The 27,723-nt window shown below is 46.9% G+C and overlaps 1 protein-coding gene across 1 annotated transcript in view; it reads left to right on the top strand.

The window, feature by feature from the left end:
* Positions 1-5,552: 5,552 nt before the first annotated feature.
* LOC140389355 (erythroferrone-like) overlaps positions 5,553-27,723 on the top strand; it is a 284,489-nt gene continuing 262,318 nt past the window's right edge. The window contains exon 1 of the mRNA XM_072473521.1: positions 5,553-6,485. Coding sequence (XP_072329622.1) covers positions 6,318-6,485 — 168 coding nt within the window. The 5' untranslated portion in view covers positions 5,553-6,317. The remainder of the gene's footprint in view (positions 6,486-27,723) is intronic.

Raw genomic sequence — 27,723 nt, forward strand, 5'->3', positions numbered from 1 at the left:
CGGGGCCATCAGCATTAAGGTGAAGCATCTCACAAGCATAATTAAGAAACAATTTACACAAGAAAAGTGGATACCTCAGGATTATAATTAATAGTGGTTATTTTTTACATGGGATGTGGGCGTCGTTGGCTGGGCCAGAATTTATTCCCCATCCTGAAATACCCTTGAACTGAGTGGCTTGCTAGGCCATTTCAGAGAGACGTTCAGAGTGAACCACATGGCTGTGGGTCTGGAGTCACATGTCGGCCATACCAGGTAAGGAGGGCAGATTTCCTTCCCGAAAGGACATGTGAAATAGATGGGTTTTTACAACAATCGATCATAGCTTCACAGTCACCATTACTGAGACTAGGGGCAGGATTCTCTGGTGTTCCAGCCACGTGTATCTCGCTAGCGGGAGGTGGCGCATTGTTCATTGGCAGTGGGATTGTCAGGTCCCGCCGCTGTCAATGGGAATTCCCATTGAAGCCACCCTGTGTCGCCGGGAAACCTGGGGATGGGGGACAAGCTGCCGACGGGACCAGAGAATCCCGCCGCCAGCGAACAACCAGAGAATTGAAGCCTGGCTTTATATTCCCGATATAATAACTGATTCCGAATTCCACCAACTCCTGTGGTGGGATTTGAACCCATGTCCCCGAGCATTACCCCGTGCTTCTGAATTACTAGTCCAGTGGCAGTAACACAACGTCACTGTTAGGGGATACTGCCCCTCAGCTGAGATGTGAAATGTCAGCCCAGTATGCCCTCTCTGCTCAATGTACAAGATCCCAAAGCACTTTCGGTCAAGATTAGGGGAGCCCTCCCGAATATCTGGCCAACATTTATCCCTTACCCAACACTAAAAACAGGTTTTCTGGTCAGTTAACCAATTGCTGTTTGCAGGATCTTGTGGCTGCCACATTTTCTGCATGATAGCAGTGAATGTACTAAAAAGAAAGCCATTGGCTGTGACACATTTTGATGTCCTAAGGTAGTGACAAGGGACATATCAGTCTGTGGATATTGTAAGGGTGCTTCCTGTTGATTCCCTTATTTCCCATTTCTTTTATTTTGCCATTATCCTTTTTGATTCATGGATTATGGACTTATAACCTTGAGCTGAGCAGAGAGAGGAAGTGAGGAACTCAAAAGTTACAAAATAGTAAACTGTGCTAGCTTTCGAGTAGCCCAAACTCAGACATTTTGGCACTCGGGAGATCAGAGGGACTTGGTTGGATTGGTTGGCTGGTGACCAATGAATTGGCCAAAAGGCCGCATTCTGCCCGGCAACAGGTGGTGATTGGGTCCTACCCAAGTGGGATGGTTTTCAGAGAACCAAGGAAAGCACAGTCGGGCACTGGAAGCTCAGTGAAGCTGCCTGAGTGTGTCTCTCGCTCTCTGTCTCTCTCCAGAAAAGCTGCATATCTGTATATCTGAACCTAAGAGAACCTGGATAAATCTACAGTGAAACCCATTACAGACTGAAAGCAGAAAGCTCGAGCTGAAAGCTTAAACTGAAGGAAGATGTGCTAGAAGACGCCCATCTGAAGCAAAGACTCTTATCCTTTTTATTTTCATCATTATTTTTACACTCCTCTTTTGGAAATGGAAGGGGAAATGGAAATCGCTTATTGTCACAAGTAGGCTTCAAATGAAGTTACTGTGAAAAGCCCCTAGTCGCCACATTCCGGCGCCTGTTCGGGGAGGCTGGTACGGGAATTGAACCATGCTGCTGGCCTGCCTTGGTCTGCTGTCAAAGCCAGCGATTTAGCCCTGTGCTAAACCAGCCCCATTGTGTGTTTTTCTAAGAATTATTTGTTAATGTAAATTGTGTTGTGAACTCCAGGTCAAGTGGGGCTGGAATTGACCGTGCAACTAGCCCAGGGTGTTGCCACAGTGTATAGAAATGTCATTACGTCGTCATTATTTCAGCCAATAACAGAGAATCATCATTGTAGAACCAAGCCGCCTGTGAGTTTCATAATAGCTGATGGCTTTTTGAGTGTTATCAGAAGGATTTTAGCATCACATGAAGCCATGAGACAACATAAGTCGGCTTATTTGATCATTGTAAATTTATACATTTACACATTGTAAATTTTGGTTATAACTTTCTGGGGAAACTTAACAGCAGAACACATTTCTTTTTTTGTATTGACCAATATTTCGACAAAGTAGGGGGGGGGGGGCATGCAACGATCTAGGAGGTAGGTTGATACAACTGGAATTACTGGTCAGAGACACTACATTCTTCTGGAGCCTGTTCCAATGTCCCAGGGAGCATCATTCTAGAGTATCCCACCGGCTAAATTGGTTTAAGGTTTTTGTTCCTTCTGTTTTTCACCTGTCCCCCAGGCGGGAACAAATGCCTGGCTGCGTATTGACTGAGACTCCAGCATAGCTAGCCGATCAGGCTGGATGGACTAGGTGACCCATTTCTGTCCCTTTACTTAGGTTTACCTTTGTTACCCACTGAGTGTAAGAGGAAGAACGTTCTAGATCCCCATGGTTACTACTGGAAAACTATGGTTGTTATCCAGCCTGATATCTCTTTACTGGAGAGCATTCTGCACCAGGCAGACCAGCAAGTGCTGGAGACTGAACGCATTAGCTCGTTAGTCAACACAGCAACTGCCATCAGCACTTTCAGATTTCCCCTCCCACCACGAGGTTTCTAGAATTGTGCACTCCTTAGTGAAGAGCTTCCCAAAATAAATACCTTGGAACAACGTCACCTCCTATTTATTTGGTCTGAGTGAGGTTATTACTGAACTAAAAATAGCCATTGGGTTACCAGTAAAATGGTTTCCATTGAGTTAGAACCATAGTACTATAGGATCCCTACAGTGCACAAGGAGGCCATTCGGCACATCGAGTCAGCACTGACCCTCTGAACGAGCACCCCACCTAGACCCATCCCCCACCCTATCCCTGTAACCCCACCCAACCTGCCTATCTTTGGTTACTAAGGGACAATTGTAGAATGGCCAATCCACCTAACCAGCACATCTTTATGCAGTGTTTTACAGCTTGTTGCAGACTTGGTAGGGAGGGAAGATCTTATGAGGAAAGGCTGAGGGACTTGAGGCTGTTTTCGTTAGAGAGAAGAAGGTTAAGAGGTGACTTAATTGAGGCATACAAGACGATCAGAGGATTGGATAGGGTGGACAGTGAGAGCCTTTTTCCTCGGATGGTGATGTCTAGCACGAGGGGACATAGCTTTAAATTGAGGGGAGATAGATATAGGACAGATGTCAGAGGTAGGTTCTTTACTCAGAGAGTAGTAAGGGTGTGGAATGCCCTGCCTGCAACAGTAGTGGACTCGCCAACACTAAGGGCATTCAAATGGTCATTGGATAGACATGTGGACGATAAGGGAATAGTGTAGATGGGCTTTAGAGTGGTTTCACAGGTCGGCGCAACATCGCGGGCCGAAGGGCCTGTACTGCGCTGTAATGTTCTGTGTTCTATGTTCTATGTTCTATGCACTTTCTTCAGTTATGTAAAATTTATATTATTTTTGTCGTGCGTTGGCTTTTTTATATCACCTTTGTTTTTTGAACTTCAGGTCAATCGAGGAGCTATTGTCCAGCCATTATCTTTAGAGCCACCAATTGACCCAATTCACTCAAATGAAGGAAGCAGCCCTGTATTCACTTGCAGCCTCAGATACAGTGTGCGCTGGGTGCAGGGTGGTGAGGGGAGGGGAGTTTTATAAGCAGGCGAGAGAGTTATGGCATGGGATCAAAATTAGGCAGAACCTGTGGATGCCAGATCTCTATCCAAAAGAGAATCCATGGTCAGTTTCTGATGGGAACATCCATCAGCCTCCATGGAAGACACCAAGGAGGCGTGCTGGAATTGGAGAGCTTCTCTCCTGAATTGGGAATCAACCAGGTTTGCTAATGTCCTTTAGCCTGCCCTCCTTACCAGGCCTGCCCTCTATTAGACTCCAGTCCCATTCCAACATGGTTGACCTGAATACCCTCAGAAGTAGCTTGGAAAACAATTCAGTTTCAGGGCAAATGTGGATTGGCAATGTCTTTGTCAGCGATGACCACACCTCTCGGATGGACAGGTGCTGAAATAGTTTCAGCCACATTTTTTTTAGACTGGTGAGGTGGAGTAAGGGGCAATTGCTCTCTGGCCTGCACCTTTCTCACTCAGTGTACCACTGACAGATATTCCCAACAAACCATATTGAGTTGGCAAGGTTCCCAGCCAGTGGAAACATGCTATCATCAGCACTGTGTCAAGGTCAACCCCAGTTACTGTTGAGAATGTCAACTTCCCATTTGTTCTGGTGAGTTTATTTTTTGCGGTGCTGAGGCAAAGTGGGTAGGGTGGGATCGGTAGGTAGTTCTTGGGGTCTTTTACACCCCCCCCCCACCCACTTTGAGTGGTCCACGGATGGAAACATTTGAGAAGCACTGATGCACAGTAGCTCATTGTAAGACCTCTGTGTTTCCTCCTTTTATGTCACATGTTGACTGGGGTCTTTTCATACATTGAACAATTGCTATCCTTTGCGTTGGGCATAAGGTCCTCCCTCTCCCTCTCCCTGTGCCTGATCTTCCCAAAAGGACTGCCTGCAGCACACTTCACATCCAAACGCTCACAATGAAGATCTGCCTCATCATCTCCGTGTGCAATTCTGGTCATGCGGTGCTCTTGTGAAAGCATTGTCAGTGCTCGGTTACTATTCCACCTTGGTGCTTAAAAGATCTTTCCCAAACATTGGTGACAGTAACTAACTGGTTCATAAAGGTTTGTGTGTCCTCTATCTGACACTCAGGAATCACACAGTCCGTGATTGCCTATCCACTGCTGTTAATGGATTAGTCAAGATTCTGATACATGTTTCCAGTAGCCAAAGGTCCACGTAGGGAGAATGCAGTCAGAAGATTTATATTTTGGTGTCAACACTGATGAGTTGGCGATCAATAATGGGAAGGGTAAGAAATCTTACAACACCAGGTTAAAGTCCAACAGGTTTGTTTTGAATCACTAGCTTTCGCAGCTCAGCTCCTTCCTCAGGTGAATGAAGAGGTGGGTTCCAGAAGCACATATATAGACAAAGTCAATGATGCAAGATGATACTTTGAATGCGAGTCTTTGCAGGTAATTAAGTCTTTACAGGTGCAGATGGAGCGACTGGAGAGAGGGATAATCACAGGTTAAAGAGGTGTGGATGATCTCAAGCCAGGCTGTCGAAACAAACTTGTTGGACTTCAACCTGGTGTTGTAAGACTTCTTCCCGTGCCCCCCACCCAAGTCCAACGCCGGCATCTCCACAATAATGGGAAGGATTAACAAAGCCCCCCCCCCCCCCCCCCCTCACACTGTCAGTGGTCAGCTGACTGTGCAATGCACAGGAGCTAACACCGAGACATATATTAAACCATAATGTAACTGGACAAGGACTGAACCATTTTTTAAAACTCGGGTGCACTATGCACATTCAGGAGCTGAAATGGAGATGCACTCAGGACACTGGGTGGGAATGAAATTTTCCTTTTTTTTTTACTTCGGCGTGTGATCGATGACGGGGAAGGATGTTGCCGAGCAGTGTGGCTGTGACAGAGTTAAGTTCTGAAACTTGAAGTAGGTGTGGAATGAGAAGCAGCCTGTTGTTGTCTGGGAGGGCTGAGGCGGGAACCGGGGCATCAGCTCGACAGGAGGTCAGATATTTACACAGGGCGACGCCTCAAGAGGCAGAAAGAAACCTCTACATGTTCAACGGCAGGAGATGGGAGGTAGAATGTACCAGGGCAGCACTGCCACCTGAGGCAGGTAGTCATCAGGGGCACTTCCCATCACCTCAGAGAGAAGGCTGATTCTCAGAGCAGCTTTCATTGTTCGTCAGGATGTGGAAAGTGCACATTTGCCTGAACTGAGTTTGCAAGCAGGGTGTCTTTGCAAAGTTCTTCTTTAAGGCAGTGGGAGATCAGCTCTCTTCGACGTTTTTTTCTAAAGGCAAAATCAAATTATTATTATTATTAACCCAATCGTGAACCTTGCTTCCAAGGAACAAGGAACACAAACGACAGGTCATACTCCTTGGAGGCTTTTTTTTAAACGAGTGTATTCAAGGACGTTTGCATCAAAAGTAACAGCGTGTCGATGAAAACCTTGGGGTGTGAGTGTTGGAGTTCTCTGCAGAGGGGCATGCAGATCCCAGTGTGAACTCGATCTAAAAAAAAAACTCCAATTCAAAAACCAGCGAAAGAAAGCAAATCCATTCCACCGAGGGAAAGCGGAGAGGGCATTAATTCGCAATATCAGATTGATGTTTATTGTTGCCTGGCTGTGGACAGCAACTCACACGGAGACAGATGGCAGCAGCCTCGCTCGCAGTGCTCCTGACCGTTACCTTGTGTGTCGACTTTGTCTTGTTTAAGTTGGTGCAGGCTGAGCGGAGCGTTGTGAAAACCACGGGGAGTAAAGCTCTGCCGGTGGAGAAGGGATTGGACCAAATAATCAACGTCCCAGACAATCAGCAGGTAAGTGAACTCACAGGTAAGCGAGACAGGGGGGTGAGCCCAGTGCACAGGTGGGCAAGTGTGTCAGTGGGGCATAGCAGGGAGACTGTGCAAATCATGAGGTTCTGAAACAGGCTCTATTTTACCTGGCTGATTTTGGGGATTTTTTTGTTTAAAGAATCTTAATACCATCAGAGAATTGTGTTGCCAAGGATTGAGTTACAGACTGCGGTGTAATTGCTGTATTCAGATTGTTTATAGCTGCAATAACAGACACTCTGGGAGTTAAGTTACAGGTTGGAAATAAGCAGTGAGTTTCTGTATAGATTCATGGTTACAGAGAGTGAGGTGCAGGATGGAATCTAATCGAGGGCTTCAGATGGTTTATATATAAAATAATAGGTAGCTTGGGAATGAGTCACAGGCTGGAATTTAATCAAGGGGTTCGTATGGTTTATATATAAAATAACAGACACCCGGGGAGTCGACTTCAAGGAACCGAATCAAACGCATCATATGGTTTGGATATAAAATAATCGACACCCTTCGAATGAGTGACAGGTTGAATTTACATCAAGAGGCTTGTCTGCTTCATGTGTAGAATAATGGGTATTCAGGAGTAGGTTGTATATCGGAATTAAACCAAAGGGTTTGGGTGGTGTATTTATAGAATAATGGCTTTGGAGAGCAGTTTTGTAGTGTGCAGGATATGTAATTGTGCGGTTACTCAGATTGCATTATGTGGCTGCACATTTGTGTGATTTAAAGGGGACAGAATTGGGCATGGGATGTGCGGGAGATTCCAGCTTTCTACACAGCCGAGTGGGAGCTTGTTCAGGTGTGAATTACAGACTGGAATCTAATCAAGAGACCTGGATGGTTTATATTTAGTATAATGAATACCCGGGAGTGGGTTTCAGAGTGGAATCTAATTGAAGGGTTTGTGTGGCTTATATCTAGAATACTGGATACCCAGAGTATTGAATGGAATCCAATCGATGGCTCTGGATGGTTTATGCATGGAGTAACAACAAGCTGGGAGTGAGTTACAAACTGGAATCTCATCAAGGGGTTCGGGTGGTTTATGTATACTGGATGCCCAGGAGTGAGTTACAAACTGGATGTTGGTCAAAATCTTCCTAAGCTGTTAACTGAGTTTTATCTTTCTGTTTCTCTTGCACTTTTTCACTTTTGCTGTCGGTCTCACACTTTTGTTTGCCTCCACTTCATTTTTCTCATTCCATCCTCTCTTTCGATGAGTCTCTCTTGGTCTCTGTCTCCCCTCTCTTCCATGGGCCATGCACTCCTACCGTTACACTCCCCCCCCCCCCCCCCCCCCCGTAACCCTCATGATTCCCCCATTGTTTTCTATCAGCTGTCCCTTGACTGGTTTGCCCAGATTGTACCATTCACCCTTTTTGAATTGAAAGGTCCACAAATGTAAGAAAATGGCACGAGGGTTCAGGGGATACTGTGGGATGGTGGGGAGAGAGGCCGGCGTTGGGTGGGAGGGGTGGGGGTGAAATGGGGGCTGGGGAAAGAGAGGAATTTCAATGGCAGGACTGAAGGGGAGCAGTGCTGGAGGCAAAGGAAGTTGCCGAAATAAAACTTACTTACAGAGAGTGCAGCAAGAAGGGGGTCAAGAAAATGGGAAGTACCTTATGATTGAAAGAGAATGTCAGGGATCTTTTTGGGGGTAAGCAGGGAGATTGAGCAGAAACTCTGTTTGTGAGGGACCCTTGTAGATGGGAGATCTGTGGCTGCGGTCATGGGGATTATGAGGCCCCATACTGAGGCTCCTACTGAACTGGAGGCAGACGAAAGTGAGGTTATTTGATATCCTACATGCAGAACAATGAATACACGGCAGTGAATCACAGGCTAGTGTCTAAATGAAAGCATTTGGATGGCTTGGGTTGAGGATAAGATGGTGGTGGATTACAGACTGGTATCTAATCAGTGAAAAACAAGAAAGGGGCAATGAAGATGTGGAGACTGAGGCATAAATACACCAATGTTTGTAAACTGGTAAGCTGTTTTGTCTGGGAACCTCACGAAAACCGACTAAGAATCCCTGATTGTCCAGCCCTGGGACGTAGTGATAGCTTTGTGTGCCAAGAAAGCTCAGTGAAGATGAACATGATACCGAGCTTCAGTCTGATATCACCCGATTACCACAGCACGCGATACATTCCAGAATAGTGAAATGATACCATTGTCTATTTAAAGGGACAGTGCGAAACCACAACACGCGAGACATTCGAGAACCTTCAAAGCATATCATCGCCTAAATAAATGGAAATACTTTAGGACAGAAACTAAGGCGATACAAGTTGAGGAATGAAGACGAAAAATACAGAAAGGAAGAAAGCATTCTCAAGGATTGTGAGGATTAGAAAAGGTCTGCGCGAACGTGAAAATTATTAGTCTGGGAGCCAGAGGAACATGAGGCTGTAGGCCCATTGAACATTTCTGGGTGAAATAGAACGTTTTGCCCATAAAACATTAAAAAAAGGTAGAAGGGAAGAAACGGAACGACTGGCCTTATGAATTGAAAAAAAATGTAACCATTGAAAGGGAAGTTCTCATTGATAATGCTGGTCAACAGTTTCTGACTTGAGAAATAATAAGGGAGCACTTTCCACATTGGGAGTTCTTCATGACACTCAATAGTTGGAAAGAAAATGAGGGTGAGTGTTAATGGAAATATGAGGATTAGATCAGTGGCAGAAATGTAATCATGGGGGACTTTAACTACCCTCAGAAAGACTGCGATGAGACAAAAGTTGTACAAATGTGATTCTCAAAATAGGTTCCTTCGGGCTGTTTCTACTTAGTACGTCTACAAGAAAGGATGCAGCAACTAAGATGTTCTAGGCGCAACGACGGCAGGGCAAGTAGGTGACTGGGAAGTAGCAGAACACTTCAATACCTGCTAAAGCTAATTTGAAAATGGAGCCCAATGTAAAGATATTGGATGGTCTAACTTCAGTGAACCTCACTCAAGTTAACGAGTGAGAAAAAAAAAATAGAAAGACTTGCATTTATATGGCATTTTTATAACCATTGGATGTCTTAGAGTGCAGACAGCCAATGAGTTACTGTGGTCTGTTTTAATGTAGGGAACATAGCAACCAATTTGCACACAGAACATCTCCACAAACAGCAATATGGAAAAGACCAAGGGGATGGATTTTCCACACACCCACCCCCCTCCACATGTTTTGTGGTGCCAGAGGCCATTTGCCAGCATCAGGATCTTCCCAGTCCCACCTCTGTCAAAGCGTTTTCCCATTGTTTCCACCCTCTGCCACTGGGGAACCCATGGCGGAATGTCAGCATCAACGGGACCGGAAGATTCTGACTGCGGGAAAGGCTGGAAGATTTCGGACCAGATGTTCTGTTTTTTGTGATGTTGATTGAGAGAAACATATTGACCAGGAAAGTGGAGATAATTCCCCTTCTTTCAAATAGTGCCAAGGGATTTTTAAATCCATCCAAACAGGCAGATTGGACCTTAGTTTAACATTGAATCTGAAAGGCCATGGGTGGGATTGTTCACCCCCCCTCCCCCTCCCCCCGCCGGGCCGGAGAATCGCTGGGGGGGGGCGGCGTGAATCCCGCCCCGCTGCCCCGAGTGCCAGCTGCTGGATTCTCCGGCACCGGTTTTTCGGTGGGGGCGGGAATCACGCCGCGCTGGTCGTGAGCCATTGGCAACGGCCCCTCCGGCGATTCTCCGCCCCGCGATGGGCCGAGTGGCCGCCCATTTTCGGCGGGTCCCGCCGGCGTAAAATACACCAGGTCCATACCGGCAGGACCTGGCTCTGCGGGCGGACTGCGGGGTCCTCGGGGGAGCGCGGGGGGATCTGGCCCCGGGGGGGGCCCCACAGTGGCCTGGCCCGTGATCAGGGCACACCGATCCGCAGGTGGGCCTGTGCTGTGGGGGCCGGCCGGTGTAACGGTCCGCCATGGCCAGCGTGGAGAAGAACCCCTCTGCGCATGTGCTGGGATGATGCCAGCACACACGGCCGTTCCCGCGCATGCGTCAACTCGCGGAGGCCCTTCGACGCTGGTTGGCGCGGCGCCAAGCCCTTCAGCGCCGGCTGGCGCTATGCCAACCCCGGGGGCACCGGCCTAGCCCCTGAAGGTGCGGAGAATTCCGCACCTTTCGGGCGGCCCAACGCCGGAGTGATTCACGCCACTCCTCGGCGCAGGTATAGCCCGCCCCGCCGGGTAGGGGGGAATCCTGCCCCATAACTCCAACATTGCTGCACCCCTTCAGCACTGTACTTGGGTGTCAGCCTAAATTATTCTCTTTAAGCCCTGGGACTTCAACCTTGAACCTTGTGACTCAGATGTGAGAGTGCTGATAAATAGTGGACCAGTTATAGGAAGATATATTAGACGGGTAAGGTGGAAACTAAATTCATTCTGACTTAGAGAATAACAAGATCCATGGACCAATATCAATGTTGGAGCAAAAATGAAGTCTAAAAAAATGAGCCACTCAAAAATATACAGGGATCAATACAGGAAAAAGTGAGAGATTTGAAAGCGTTGGGAGGGGGTGGTGGGGGGGGGGGAAGGAACGAGAGATAAAGGACATGATTCTCAAGCCAGTCACGGTGGCGTGATTCCTCAGCCCCGGCTGAGCACCAAATCCTCCGTCCTCGTTGGCAGCGATGGCGGGGCAGACTCACAATGGAGAATCCCAGCCAAAGCATGAGTTCCTTACATTAGTGAACACTTAAACACACATGGATAAGACATCATCTGCCGGTGGGATTCGCCATTGCGCCGTCAGCGCACCCATGCCCGCGGATTTCCCGGAGGTGGCCATAATGGTAAATCTCATTGGAAGATGGCAGGAACAGGGAATCCTGCTGCCAGTGAGGGCTCGCCGCCCAGGAAAATGCAGCTGGCGGACCGGAGAATCCCAAAAGACCAAAAGACAGGCCCTCATTTAATTTCACCTTTTGAGAAAGTCAGAGACCATGATCCAAAAGAATGGGGTGGATGTTGTAAGTATGGATGTTTGTCAATCATGTGATACACACCATGTAAAGGACTTGTTACAAAACGGATAGCTGGTATTGGAGTGAATGTGACCATGTAGATGGGGAGGTGACAGGAGGAGATCATGCTCCATTATCTTCTCTCAATCTGTTTAATTTAATGATGGTCATCGAGTCCTCCACCATCAAGATCTTGAGTCTGCCGTTGACCTGAAACATAAGTGGACCAGACACACTGACATCATGACCACAAGAGGTAAGGCTGCTCCGTAAGAAGCTTCATTCCACCACCAAGACTTGGATCAGGAGTAAGATGGAATACTCACCACTTCACATTTCTTATCAATTTGTCTCTGATACGAAAAAGCTATCTGGATGGAACACAGAAACGTAAAGGATTGATAAAGACCAATCTGACCAACCGGTCAGTCATTGATAACGTATTTACTCCACCCCAGCTTCAAATAACACTCTGAACATTCCCTGTTTAGTGATGAACCCTAACGTTACTATAAATTCTGCCTCTTTGGCTTTGTATTTTTAAAACAAACGCAGAATTGAAGAAAGCAATTTGACTTTTATACATGGTGGAAAGTGAAGCAGTTTATTATAATGTGTGAAGATTATGGACAGAGCTCTCCCCAAAAATCGCAAGCGTTGGAAACGAAGAGCGATTCCCGCCAGGTGGATTGGCACGATCCAGATCGCAATACGTCCATAATTAGAAATGTTTTTCAGGGTGGTGGGGGGGGGGGAGGGGGGGGGGGGGGGGGGGGGTTGAATTTTGCACTGGCACTGAAAGGGGCGCGGCCTAAACACACTGGGAAACCAGTTTCACAGAGATTAGTGTGCCATTTAAAAACGTTTGAAGTACCCAATTCTTCTTTTTCCAATTAAGGGGCAATTTAGCATGGCCAATCCACCTACCCTGAACATCTTTGGGTTGTGGAGGTGAGACACACGCAGGCACGGGGAGAATGGTGCAAACTCTACACGGACAGTGACCTGGGGCCGTGGCCTGGATCGAACCCAGGTCCTCGGTGCCCTAAGCCAGCAGTACGAACCATGGCTCCGCCGTACCGCCCGGGTGCCATTTTTAAGGGTGTCATTATATCTAAGTGGCAGTCAAGGCTCCATCACCGATCCCCCCCTCCCTCCCCCACAAAATCACCCGCATTGGGACTTCAGTGTCCCCAATACTCACCATTCTCCCCGGCATGAATCCACTGTCTCTCCCACCTGCATGCCAAGTATCACATTCTGGCTTCAGATCCCCCCCTCCAATGGGTCCCTCTTCAGAAACTTCCCTCCCTTCTCACTGACATGAGGCGTACCCGCCCTCTTCCCAGGTGGGCGACACCCTGCTATAGGGTCACCAGATGCCTCACCCCTTTCCGGCCCTGCGCTTCCAGGCCCCACCCCACTTAGGCCATGCCTCTTGGCAGTGCCATCCTAGTGCCAAGGTACCAGAGGACTCAGACCACCCGAGGACTCCAATGTCCGAAGAGACCCCTTGCATGGTAATTGTGTCAGGTTCCTGATGGTGGAGAACAGTAATGATTCCTCAGACACAGAATGAGGTGCTTTTGCTGATCGGGTGCAGTGCGGAGTTTGATACAGAGAAAAGCTTCCTCTAAAATGTCCCATTAAACACTTCCAAGTCAGGTACAGCACGGGTTAAATTCAGAGTCAAGCTCCCTCTACAATGTCCCATCAAATCCTCCCATGGCATGAACAACATGGGTTAGATACAGAGAAAAGTTCCCATTACAATATCATGGGGAGGTGGAGGCATACTGGTAGGGCGGCACAGTAGCACAGTGGTTAGCACTGTTGCTTCACAGCACCAGGGTCTCAGTTTCAATTCCCACTTGGGTTACTGTGCGGAGTCTGCATGTTCTCCCTGTGTCTGCGTGGGTTTCCTCCGGGTGCTCTGGTTTCCTCCCGCAAGTCCTGAAAGACATGTTTGGTGAATTGGACATTCTGAATTCTCCCGCTGTGTACCCTAACAGGCACTGGACTGTGGCGAATAGGGGATTTTCACAGTAACTTCATTGCATTGTTAATGTAAGCCTTCTTGTGACATTATTATTATTGTCGCTGGACTAGTGATCCAGAGCTAGGATAATCCTCTGAGGACCCAGGTTTGAATCTCAGCAGATGATGGAATTTGAACTCAATAGGACACCTGAAATTAAAGGTCTAATGATGACCATTGTCTATTGTCGTAAAACCCCACCTGGTTCACTCATGTCTTTTAGCAAGCCTGCTGACCTTACCTGCTCTGGCCGCCATTTGACTCCAGACTGACCTCAGAAAAGATTGTTTTCAATCCCTACAAAGAAAACTCAAAGGAATGAAACCAACAGACACCCGGCATCGACCTAAGCACCAGAAATAATAACAACAAACCCAGCCCTGGATCCTGGAAAGTCTCCTTACTAAAATCTGGGGGCTTGTGCCAAAATTGTGGCTGTCCCACAGACTACTCAAGCAGCAGCCTGACATAGTCATACTCACGGAATCATACCTTACAGATTATGTCCCAGACACCGCCATCACCATTACTGCTTTACAGCGGAGCTGGTGGTACACTGGTCTACAGTGGGGAGGGAGTTGCCTGGGAGTCCTCAATATTGACCCTGGACCCTATGAAGTCTCATGGTGCCAGCATAAACATGGGCAAGGAAACCTCCTGCTGATTATCACATGCCATTCCCCTTCAGCTGAAGAATCTGCCCTCCTCCATGTTGAACACCACTTGGAGGAATCACTGAGGGTGGCAAGGGAGCAGAATGTACTCTGGATAGGGAACCTCAATGTCCATCACCTAGAGTGGCTCGGTTGTGCCATCACAGACCGAACTGGTCGGGTCCTAAAGGACATGGCTGCGAGACTGGGACTGCAGCGTGTGATGAGGAAACCAACAAGAGGGAAAAACATTCTTGACCTCATCCTCACCAACCTGCCTGCTGCAGATGCATCTGCCCGTGACAGTATTAGATGTGATCACCACACAGTCCTTGTGGAGACGAAGTCCGGTCTTCACATTGAGGATATCCTCCATCGTGTTGTGTGGCACTACTACCGTGCTCCATGGGATAGACTTCCAACAGATCTAGCAACTCAAGCCTGGGGATCCATGTGGCGCTGTGGGCCCTCAGCAGCAGCAGAATTGTATTTAACCATAATCTGTAACCTCATGGTTCGGCATATCCTCCACTCTACCATTACCACCAATCTGGGGATCAACCGTGGTTCAATGAAGAGTGCAGGAGGGCATGCCAGGCGCAACACCAAGCATACATAAAAATGAAGTGTGTGGTGGGGGGACAACACAGGACTACTTGCAAGCCAAACTTCAGAAGCAGGAAGTGATCATCAGAGTTATGCAATCACACAACCAACGGATCAGATCTGAGATCTGCAGCCCTGACACATCTAGTTGTGAATGGCGGTGGTCAATTAAACAACTGATTGGAGGAGGAGGAGGCTCCACAAATATCCCCATCTGCAGTAGTAGAGGAGCTCAGCACATCTGTGCAAAAGATAAGGCTGAAGCATTCATAACGATTTTCAGCCAGAAGTGCCGAGTTCATGATCCATCTCTGCCTCCTCCGGAGGTTCCCAGCATCAGATATCTGTCTTGGACCAAATAGATTCACTCCACATGATATCACGAAGTGGCTGAAGGCACTGGATACTGCAAAGACTATGGGCCCTGACAATATTTCGGCAATAGTGCTGAAGACTTGTGCTCCAGTTATTCCTGCACCCCTAGCCAAGCTGTTCCAGTAGAGCTACAAAACTGGCATCTACCCAGCAATGTGGAAAGTTGCCCAGGTGTGTCCTGTACCCAAGAAACAGGACAAATCCAATCCAGCCAATTACCGCCCTATCAGTTCACTGTCAAACATCAGCAAACCGATGGAAGGGGCCATCAACAGTGCCATCAAGCAGCACTTGCTCAGCAATAACCTGCTCGCGGACGCTTTGGGTTCTGCCAGGGTCACTCAGCTCCTGACCTCATTACAGCCTTGGTTCAAACATGGACAAAAGAGCTGAATGCCAGATGTGAGGTGAGAGTGACTGCCCTTGACATCAAGGCAGAGTTTGACCGAATATGGCATCAAGGGGGCGTAGCAAAACTGGAGTCAATGGAAATCAGGGAGAAAACTCTCCACTGGTTAGAATCATACCGGCACAAAGGAAGATGGTTGTGGAGGTCAATCACTTTAACTCCAGGGCATCACTGCAGGAGTTCTTCAGGGTAGTCTCCTAGGCCCAAACATCATCAGCTGCTTCATCAATGACCTTCCTTCCATCATAAGGTCAGAAATGGGGATATTTGCGGATGACTGCACAATGATCAGCCCCATTCGTGACTCCTCAGATACTGAAGCAGTCCATGTCCAAATGCAGCAAGACCTGGACAATATCCAGGCTTGGGCTGACAAAAGGGAAGTAACATTTGCACCACCTAAGTGCCAGGCAATGACCATCTCCTACAAGGAAGGATCTAACCTTTGCCCCTTGACATTAAATGGCATTACCATCACGGAATCCTCCACTATCAACATCCTGGAGATTATTGTTGACCAGAAACTGAACTGGACTAGCCACATTAATACTATGGCTACCAGGGCAGGTCAAAGGCTAGGAATCCTATAATGAGTAACTCACCTCCTGATCGGTGGCACCCCCCCCCCCCCCCAAAGCCCAAAGCCTGTCCACCATCTACAAGGCACAAGGCAGGAGTGTAATGGAATATTCTCCACTTGCCTGGATGAGTGCAGCTCCAACAAGAAGCTTGTCACCATCCAGGACAAAACAGCCCGCTTGACTGCTGCCTGTTCCACAAACATTTAATCCCACCAACACACCATGGCAGCAATGTGTATCATCTACAAGGCGCGCTGCAGGAAGAACAAAGAACAATACAGCACAGGATCAGGCCCTTCGGCCCTCCAAGCCTGCGCCGATCATGTGTACTATCTAGACCAACCGCCTGTATCTTTCAATACCCTGTCTGTTCATGTGCCTATCCAGATAAGTCTTAAAGGTCGCTAACGTATCTGCCTCAACCACCTCACTTGGCAGCACATTCCAGACCACCACCACCCTCTGTGTAAAAAACTTCCCCCGCACATCTCCACTAAACTTTTCCCCCCTCACCTTGAACTTGTGCTCCCTTGTAATTGTCATTTCCACCCTGGGAAAAAGCCTCCAACTGTTCACCCTATCTATACTCCTAATAATTGTATAAATTTCTATCAGATCGCCCCTCAGCCTCCGTCTCTCTAGGGAGAACAATCCCAGTTAATTCAATCTCTCCTCATAGCTAATACCCTCCATACCAAGCAACATCCTGGTAAACCTTTTCTGTACTCTCTCCAAAGCCTCCACGTCCTTCTGGTAGTGTGGTGACCAGAATTGGACACAGTATTCCAAATGTGGCCTAACCAACGTTCTGTATAATTGTAACATAATTTTCGAGCTTTTATACTCGATACCCCGTCCTATGAAGGCAAGCATGTCATATGCATTCTTTACCACCAATTCCACTTGCGCTGCCACTTTTAAGGATCTGTGGACCTGCAAGTTCCGATCTCTCTGTGTCTCTATTAAGTTAATTCCATTAACTCACCAAGTCTCCTTAGGCAACACCTGCCAAAGCCACAACCACTACCATCTAGAAGGACAAGAGCAGTAGGTACCTGGAAACCCCACCGCCTGGAGGTTCCCCTCCAAGTCACTCACTATCCTGACTTAGAAATATATCGCCATTCCTTCACTGTTGTTAACAGCACTGTGTGTGTACCTACATCTCATGGACTGCAGTGGTTCAAAAAGGCAGCTCACCACCACCTTCTGAAGGGCAACTAGGATTGGGTAGTAATGCTGGCCTAGCCAGTGACAGCCACATCCTGTAAATGGATTTTATTTAAAAGTCCTATCAAACACGACCATGTCAGTTACAAAGTAAAACTACTTCTACATTGTCCCATCAAACATTCCCAGGGCTTGTTCAGCATAGGGTTAAGAACATAGAGTGCAGAAGGATGCCACTCAGTCCATCAAGTCTGCACCAACCCACTGCCACCCCATCCCTGTAACCCAATAACCCCTACTAACCTCCACACAGACAGTGACCCAGCGGGGAATCGAACCTGGGACCCTGGCACTGTGAAGCCACAGTGCTATCCACTTGTGCTACCGCGCTGCTCGTAGTTCGAACAGACTTTTGCTCCCTATACAATGCCCCATCAAACTTGCCCAGGGCAGGTAAAACATGGGTTAAATACAGGGTAAAAAACTCTTTACATTCTACAATGTCTCATCAAGCATTCTTATGTCAGATGCAACATGGGTTAGATACAGAGAAATGCTCCCTCTACAATGTCCCATCAAACAGTCCCAGACAGGTACAACATGGGTTAGATGCATAGTAAAGCTCCCCCCTGCACATTCCCAAGTCAGGTGCAATATGATTTGTAAACAACAAAGTATTCTAGCAGTTTCAGATTTTGCTTCTACCACATGTCTTCAGAAGTAAAACATCTGGGAAAGAAACAGATGCATCGAACAGTTAGTTCAATAATTTGGAATTTGCCACCTTTCACTGTCAGAAGTGAGTGTTTTGAATATATGCTGACTAGAATGGTGTTGGCATTTTTTGCGAGACTTCTTTTCTGACATTTGATCCTTGATGAACTCCTAAATGGGGAAGAAGCTGAAGGCAGGAGAGCAAATGTCACTCTGCCACCTGCCAGCAGAGGGCACACCTCTTTCTACTACAGATCGGAGGGCAGAAGTTGAATCCTTACCAACCATCCCTGAAATCCTGAGCGAGTCTCCTATTAAAAATCAAATGTACTGGATGGGCTTGAGCAAGCTACTGCCTAATATCACTCTCAACCATTACATTCTAATTCATCCAGAACTCTTTTAATGTTGGTTGTGTCCTTTACTCTGGGCCTTAGGTTTTCACTTTAGTAACCTCCTCTGTGACAATATTCAGTCCTTCCATAATCAGTATTTCACGAAATGCTTTTCAACGATGTGGACATTGTTGGCATAGTCAGCATATATTGGGAGGGTGTCGGTTACTTCTCTTAGATAAGTCTTCGTAGGTTTACAGCAAGTTTGAGAGTTTTTGATCCAGTTTTTCAGCATTTTAGTGAGGTTGAGAGTTTTTGATCCAGAGTTGCCACCATGTTGGGAGGGTGTCAGTTACTGAATGTTGTCTGTTAAAGAAGTCTTTATAGCATTCTGTATGTTAAACAGCAAGTCTTTATTCACAACTTGTACCTATATACATACATGTAGTAAAGGGTGGAGGCAAAGATCTCCATGTCCAGGTCTTTACACATTTCTGCTCAGCGCAGGTCTGGGTCATGTGCCTTCTTACATCATTGGGTGGGTGGTACCATGCTCAATCCCACATTAACCCTGTATGTGCCAAACCCTTATACTACAGCATATATTGTTCATTTATAGTCCCCTTTGAGAAGGTGGAGAGGACCTGCCTTCTTTAACCGCTAGAGGGATATCACACAGTGATTATAAGACTATGTTTCCATAACTTGGGGCTAGCAACAGTTCAGCTGGCGATTCCTTCCTTAGCCTTGTTGCAATGAGTATCTAAAAATTGTGAATTAGAATTGAAGACCTATTAGAAATAAGTGTATCCATTTTTTACTCACATTCTAACCATATCCCCCAATAAACACCATTCAGAAGCAGATCTAATTATTTCTTGAAGTCATCTATACCATTTCTTTCAAAGCCCATTTATTTTATGACAAGCAGCCTTCCTGAGAAGGAGCTCGATTTACTCCAAATGTTAAAACAATATTTCTTACCTTTTACACCTTCTGTCACTGTAACATATGTCTAAAACAACTTTATCAATCTCCAGTTTAAATTTGAAAACTTCTGAGAACTCATCTTAAAGTGATTTTTATTTCTGACATGCAACATCTTAACTCTTTGTGACTCAGATAATTAAGGTTTGGTATCATTCTAATCACTGTACGCATCCTTTATCGAGCATGAATTTTCATTTCATTCACACGATAGGACCATTACTGCACCTCATACATCAGGGTGGAATCTAACCCACCACATCAACATTATAATGGCTCATTTTAATTCTCTTCCCACATCTAGTGATGCACTAAGGCAGACTTTGTCTGTTTCCATGACCATGCATTCCTGGAATAGGTCACTTGCCTGTCACCAGGGGCTTATTGCTTGAGGGGGACCAGTCCACATCAAGCGTAGCTGACCAGGAAACTCTCCAGCTCTTACCTGCCAGCCACTGTCGTGTTTGAAAGGATTTGCAGGTTGACATTCAACCTGTTTGACCGGGTTATGAACACACCTTCCTTGGCCTTCACGTCCTGGAATGGGACGCAAACCCAGGCCTTCTGGTTCAGAGGCAGGGACACTACCCATTGCGCCGCAAGACGGATGCTGCAAAGGCGGAGAAGACCCGATGGACTGAATGACCTAATTATACTCCGATATCTTATGAAGAAATCTGTATAATGGCTCATATTTCCTCCCAACAATCTAAGCGACTGCCTACAGCAAATAGGCAGTTTTAATAAGACAAGCTACAACTCCTTTAGAATCTCTATACTTATACAGTCAGTGGGATATGTGTAACAGGACTATTATACATGACCTAATGCACATCACATCAGCTCCCACAGGGATAACCACCGCCAATCCATCACAATCAGGCTAAAGTTGCTCGTTAGATTTATTTGTTTAATTAGGCAAAGGCAGAAAAAACACGTTACTGGCACAATAGACAATAAAAATAGAATCAACCCAAGAGAGACTAAAATATCTTCAGAACTCTGTTTCTTATAGAGTCTGATGTGACAGAAATTTGGGAAGGAACCGATCTTTTGGTGCTTTTGTTTTTACCCAATATGGGCATCGTCAGCAAGGCCAGCATTTGTTGCCCAACCTCAAATTGCTCTTGAGAGGTGGTCATGAGCCAATTTTGAATGCCACGGTCCACATGATGTAGGTACACCCACAGCGCTGTTAGGGAGGGAACTCCATGATTTTGACCCAGTAAAGGAATGGTGACATAATTCTCATTCAGGGTGGTGTATTCCATCATGCTCCTTACTTAGATGGTGCAAATGCTTTAGGAAGTTAGGAGATGTATCACTCTCCACAGGATTCCCAGCCACTGATCTGGTCTTGTAGCCACTATACTTATATGCCTGGTCCAGTTAGGTTTTCCATCAATGGTAACCCCGAGGATGTTGATAGTGCGAGATTTGGTGATGGTAAAGCCATTGAACACCAGGTAGAGATGGTTAGATTCTCCTTTGTTAGAGATGGTCATTTCTTGGCACTTGTGTGGCACAAATGTTACTTGCAAATTATCAATCCAAGCCCGAATATTGTCCAGGCGTTGACACATTTGGACACAGACTGCTTCAGTACCTGAGGAGTCAGGAATGGTACTGAACATTGTGCAATTATTCGCAAACATCCCCATTTCTGACCTTATAATGGAAGGAAAGTCATTGATGAAACAGCTGAAGATGGTTGGGCATAAGACACTAAGTACCCTGAGGAACTCCTGCAGTGATGTCCTGGAACTGAGATGATTGGTTTCCCCTGATTCCCATTGACTTCAATTTTGCTAGGGTTCCTTGATGCCACACTTGGTCAAATGCGGCCGTGTTGTTAAGAGAAGTCACTCTTTAAATTTATACTTCAATTCATTTAATTTTGTCCATGTTTAGTCCAAGGCTGTAATAACATCTGGAGCCAAGTGGCTCTGGCGGAAACAAAACCGAGCACTGATGTGCAGGTTATTGCTGAGTAATTGCTACTTGATAGCACTGGCAACAACACCTTCCAACACCTTTGCTGATGCTTGAAAGGAAAGTGATGGGTTGATAAATGGTCGGGTTGCATCTGTCCTGCTTTTTGTGGACAGAACATACCTGAGCAATTTTCTACGTTGTCAGGTAAGTGCCAGTGTTGTAGCTGTACTGGAAACGATTAGGGGCACAGCTAGTTCTGGAACACAAGTCTCCAGTACTATGGCTGGAATGGTGTCAGGGCCCATGGCCTTTGCAGTATCAAGTGCCTTCAACTGTTTCTTGATATCATGTGGAGTGAGTTAAATTTCCTGCTGACTGGCAGGAGGCAGCCACGATGGATCATCCACTTGGCACATCGAGCTAAAGGTGGCTGCAAATGCTTCCAACTTGTCTTTTGCACTGATGTGCTGGGCTCCCCGATCATTGAGGATGGAGGTTTTTGTGGAGACCACTCCCCTGGTCAGTTGGGGTGTTTTTTGTCCACTACAATTCATGACTGGATGTGGCAGGACTGCAGAGCTTTGATCTGTCTATCGGAGGCTGCTTCCGCTGTTGGGCACGTCTATATTCTTGGGTGCTGTTGCTTCACCAGGTTGGTACCTCATCTTTAGATAGACCTGGTGCTTCTCCTGTCTTGCTCACCTGCACTCCTCATTAAACCAGGGCTGATCCCATGTCTTGATGATAACGATAGAGAGAGGGACACGTCAGGTCATGAGGTTACAGATTGTGGTTGAATGCAGTTCTGCTAATGGCACCCAGTGCCTCATAGATGCCCAGCGTTGAGCTTGCCAATGAGATATGTGTAAATGCCCAATGTACTATTCTGTTCACTATATAAAAATCAAGTATCAAACCTCAATTTAAGTAGACCAATTGTGGCCTGGTTATCCAATCTCACCTCGGAGGGACACTACAGTTGGCTCAGTGGTGCTGAGGGAGGGTGGAACTTGGTCAAGTTATCACGTCCCAGTTGTGAGTGAGTGAATGGCCTCCAACTGTCGAAGACCAATATAGGTGCTAGGGTCAGGCTTTCTGGCTGTTGCCTTCCAATGCCTCCCCTCACTCAGTGTCAAGGCTCACCCTCTGGAACCCCTTTTCGACCAGCACCATGGTGCATCTACATCACATGGGCTGCAACAGTTCAAGAAGGTTACTCACTGCCACCTTCTCAAGGGTAATTAGGGATGGGTAATAAATGCTGGCCTTGCCTGTGATGCTCACATCCCATGAAAAAAATAAAGAAACAAAATAGCCCCCAGGGACCTGAAACTCAGCATGACTTAGCACCATCAGAACAGGGAGAGAGAAGGAGGAAAAATATGCAGAAAAGAAAGAAATGTTGTGAAGATGTGGCTGCTAGATAGGGAGGTTTGCTGATTAACACAGTGGTTATGGAGCTGGGCCTGACTTCAGTAATGATTGATGTTCTCTAACTGGCTGCTATAATGACAGATATTCAGCCCCTGATTAGTCTAATAACCTGTCTCTTGTATCTGTTTCTTGCAATAACCAATCTCTGCTGCCTGGCGCTATCCACATTGCTGTGCCGAGTGATGTCCTGTAATTGCTCCACTGACTGATAGGTTGAATTGTAGTAATTACCAAGCTCTTGTCTCCAATTGCTCCAATGATTGATCAGTCCCACAGACATAAACCAATTCAGATTTGTGTCATAACTGAGGCCCAGTCAATGACTTCAGATCTCGTTCACTACATAAGTGTAACAGTCAGTCCCCTGCCCCACTGAAAGGACTGGTCCCCTGCCCCTACAAATCAACTGGTCCCCTACCCCTGATTGTTAAGCAGCTTGAACCCCAACCCCTGAATACAAAATGGTCTGGTCCTCTACCCCTGATTAATGAATGATCTGGTCTCCCACCCTTGATTAATGGATGATCTGGACCCCCACCCTTTATTAATGAATGAGCTGGTCCCCCACCCTTGATTAATGAATGATCTGGTCCCCTCCAACTGAACAATGAATGGACTGGTCTCCCACCATTGAGTAATGAATTATCTGGTCCCCTCCAACTGATCAATGAATGGTCTGGTCCTCCAACCCTGAGTAATGAATGATCTGGTCCCCCACCCTTGATTAATGAATGATCTGGTCTCCTCCAACTGAACAATGAATGGTCTGGTCCCCCAACCCTGAGTAATGAATGATCTGGTCCCATACCCTTGATTAATGAATGATCTGGTCCCCTCCAACTGAACAATGAATGGTCTGGTCCCCCAACCCTGAGTAATGAATGATCTGGTCCCCCACCCTTGATTAATGAATGATCTGGTCCCCTCCAACTGAACAATGAATGATCTGGTCCCCCAACCCTGAGTAATGAATGATCTGGTCCCCCACCCTTGATTAATGAATGATCTGGTCCCCTCCAACTGAACAATGAATGGTCTGGTCCCCACAATCCTGCGTAAGAATGATCTGGTCCCCCAACCTTGATTAATGAATGATCTGGTCCCCTCCAACTGATCAATGAATGGTGTGGTCCCCCACCCATGATTAATGAATGATCTGGTCCCCCACCCTTGATTAATGAATGATCTGGTCCCCCTCCAACTGATCAATGAATGATCTGGTCCCCCACCCATGATTAATGAATGATCTGGTCCCCTCCAACTGATCAATGAATGGTGTGGTCCCCCACCCATGATTAATGAATGATCTGGTCCCCCACCCTTGATTAATGAATGATCTGGTCCCCCTCCAACTGATCAATGAATGATCTGGTCCCCCACCCATGATTAATGAATGATCTGGTCCCCTCCAACTGATCAATGAATGGTGTGGTCCCCCACCCTTGATTAATGAAAGATCTGGTCCCCCTCCCTTGATTAATGAATGATCTGGTCCCCTCCAACTGAACAATGAATGGTCTGGTCCCCCAATCCTGAGTAATGAATGATCTGGTCCCCTCCAACTGAACAATGAATGGTCTGGTCCCCCAATCCTGAGTAATGAATGATCTGGTCTCCCACCCTTGATTAATGAATGGTCTGGTCCCCCAACCCCGAGTAATGAATGATCTGGTCTCCCACCCTTGATTAATGAATGTTCTGCTCTCCCACCCTTGATTAATGAATGATCTGGTCCCCTCCAACTGAACAATGAATGGTCTGGTCCCCCAACCCTGAGTAATGAATGATCTGGTCCCCCACCCTTGATTAATGAATGATCTGGTCTCCTCCAACTGAACAATGAATGGTCTGGTCCCCCAACCCTGAGTAATGAATGATCTGGTCCCCCACCCTTGATTAATGAATGATCTGGTCCCCTCCAACTGATCAATGAATGGTGTGGTCCCCCACCCTTGATTAATGAATGATCTGGTCTCCCACCCATGATTAATGAATGATCTGGTCCCCCACCCTTGATTAATGAATGATCTGGTCCCCTCCAACTGATCAATGAATGGTGTGGTCCCCCACCCTTGATTAATGAATGATCTGGTCCCCCACCCTTGATTAATGAATGATCTGGTCCCCCACCCTTGATTAATGAATGATCTGGTCCCCCACCCTTGATTAATGAATGATCTGGTCCCCCACCCTTGATTAATGAATGATCTGGTCTCCTCCAACTGAACAATGAATGGTTTGGTCCCCCAACCCGGAGTAATGAATGATTTGGTCTCCCACCCTTGATTAATGAATGTTCTGGTCTCCTCCAACTGAACAATGAATGGTCTGGTCTCCCAACCCTGAGTAATGAATGATCATGTCCCCTCCAACGAACAATGAATGGTCTGGTCCCCCAACCCTGAGTAATGAATGATCTGGTCCCCCAACCCTTGATTAATGAATGATCTGGTCCCCTCCAACTGAACAATGAATGGTCTGGTCCCCCAACCCCGAGTAATGAATGATCTGGTCCCCCACCCTTGATTAATGAATGATCTGGTCTCCTCCAACTGAACAATGAATGGTCTGGTCCCCTAAACCCTGAGTAATGAATGATCTGGTCCCCCACCCTTGATTAATGAATGATCTGGTCCCCCAACCCCGAGTAATAAATGATCTGGTCCCCCACCCTTGATTAATGAATGATCTGGTCCCCCACCCTTAATTAATGAATGATCTGGTCCCCCACCCTTGATTAATGAATGATCTGGTCCCCCACCCTTGATTAATGAATGATCTGGTCTCCTCCAACTGAACAATGAATGGTTTGGTCCCCCAACCCGGAGTAATGAATGATTTGGTCTCCCACCCTTGATTAATGAATGTTCTGCCCTCCCACCCTTGATTAATGAATGATCTGGTCTCCTCCAACTGAACAATGAATGGTCTGGTCTCCCAACCCTGAGTAATGAATGATCATGTCCCCTCCAACGAACAATGAATGGTCTGGTCCCCCAACCCTGAGTAATCAATGGTCTGGTCCTCTCCAATTGAACAATGAATGGTCTGGTCCCCCAACCCTGAGTAATGAATGATCTGGTCCCCCAACCCTTGATTAATGAATGATCTGGTCCCCTCCAACTGAACAATGAATGGTCTGGTCCCCCAACCCCGAGTAATGAATGATCTGGTCCCCCACCCTTGATTAATGAATGATCTGGTCCCCCACCCTTGATTAATGAATGATCTGGTCTCCTCCAACTGAACAATGAATGGTCTGGTCCCCTAAACCCTGAGTAATGAATGATCTGGTCCCCCACCCTTGATTAATGAATGATCTGGTCCCCCAACCCCGAGTAATAAATGATCTGGTCCCCCACCCTTGATTAATGAATGATCTGGTCCCCCACCCTTAATTAATGAATGATCTGGGCTCCTCCAACTGAACAATGAATGGTCTGGTCCCCGCAACTCTGCGTAATGAATGATCTGGTTCCCACCCATGATTAATGAATGATCTGGTCCCCTCCAACTGATCAATGAATGATCTGGTCCCCCACCCTTGAGTAATGAATGATCTGGTCCCCCACCCTTGATTAATGAATGATCTGGTCCCCCACCCTTGATTAATGAATGATCTGGTCCCCCACCCTTGATTAATGAATGATCTGGTCCCCTCCAACTGAACAATGAATGGTCTGCTCCCCCAACCCTGAGCAATGAATGATCTGGTCCCCTCCAACTGATCAATGAATGATCTGGTTCCCCACCCTTGATTAATGAATGATCTGGTCTCCTCCAACTGAACAATGAATGGTCTGGTCCCCCAACCCTGAGTAATGAATGATCTGGTCCCCCAACCCTGAGTAATGAATGATCTGGTCCCCCACCCTTGATTAATGAATGATCTGGTCCCCTCCAACTGAACAATGAATGGTCTGGTCCCCCAACCCTGAGTAATGAATGATCTGGTCCCCCACCCTTGATTAATGAATGATCTGGTCTCCTCCAACTGAACAATGAATGGTCTGGTCCCCCAACCCTGAGTAATGAATGATCTGGTCCCCCACCCTTGATTAATGAATGATCTGGTCCCCTCCAACTGAACAATGAATGGTCTGGTCCCCCACCCTTGATTAATGAATGATCTGGTCCCCCAACCCTGAGTAATGAATGATCTGGTCCCCTCCAACTGAACAATGAATGGTCTGGTCCCCCAACCCTGAGTAATGAATGATCTGGTCCCCCACCCTTGATTAATGAATGATCTGGTCCCCCAACCCTGAGTAATGAATGATCTGGTCCCCCACCCTTGATTAATGAATGATCTGGTCTCCCACCCTTGATTAATGAATGATCTGGCCTCCTCCAACTGAACAATGAATGGTCTGGTCCCCCAACCCTGCATAATGAATGATCTGGTCCCCCGCCCTTGATTAATGAATGATCTGGTCCCCTCCAACTGAACAATGAATGGTCTGGTCCCCCAACCCTGAGTAATGAATGATCTGGTCCCCCACCCTTGATTAATGAATGATCTGGTCCCCTCCAACTGAACAATGAATGGTCTGGTCCCCCACCCTTGATTAATGAATGATCTGGTCCCCTCCAACTGAACAATGAATGGTCTGGTCCCCGCAACCCTGCGTATTGAATGATCAGGTTCCCCACCCTTGATTAATGAATGATCTGGTCCCCCCCAACTCATCAATGAATGATTTGGTTCCGCATCCTTGATCAATGAATGGTCTGGTCATCCACTCTTGATTAATGAATGATCTGGTCCCCTGCGCAGAATGAATGGTCTGGTCTCCTGCTCCTGATTAATGAATGCACCGGTCCCTAGCCCCGGATTAATGAATGATCTGGTCGCCTGCAACTGATCAATGAATGGTCTGGTCTCCTGCCCCTGACTAATGAATGGTCTGGTCCCCTGCCCCTATTAAATGAATAGTCTGGTCCCCCGTCCCTGATTAATAAATGGTCTGGTCCCCTGATCCTAATTAATGAATGGACCTGATTAAT

This window comes from Scyliorhinus torazame, chromosome 14 (assembly GCF_047496885.1).
Source record: "Scyliorhinus torazame isolate Kashiwa2021f chromosome 14, sScyTor2.1, whole genome shotgun sequence".
Taxonomy (NCBI): Eukaryota; Metazoa; Chordata; class Chondrichthyes; order Carcharhiniformes; family Scyliorhinidae; genus Scyliorhinus; species Scyliorhinus torazame.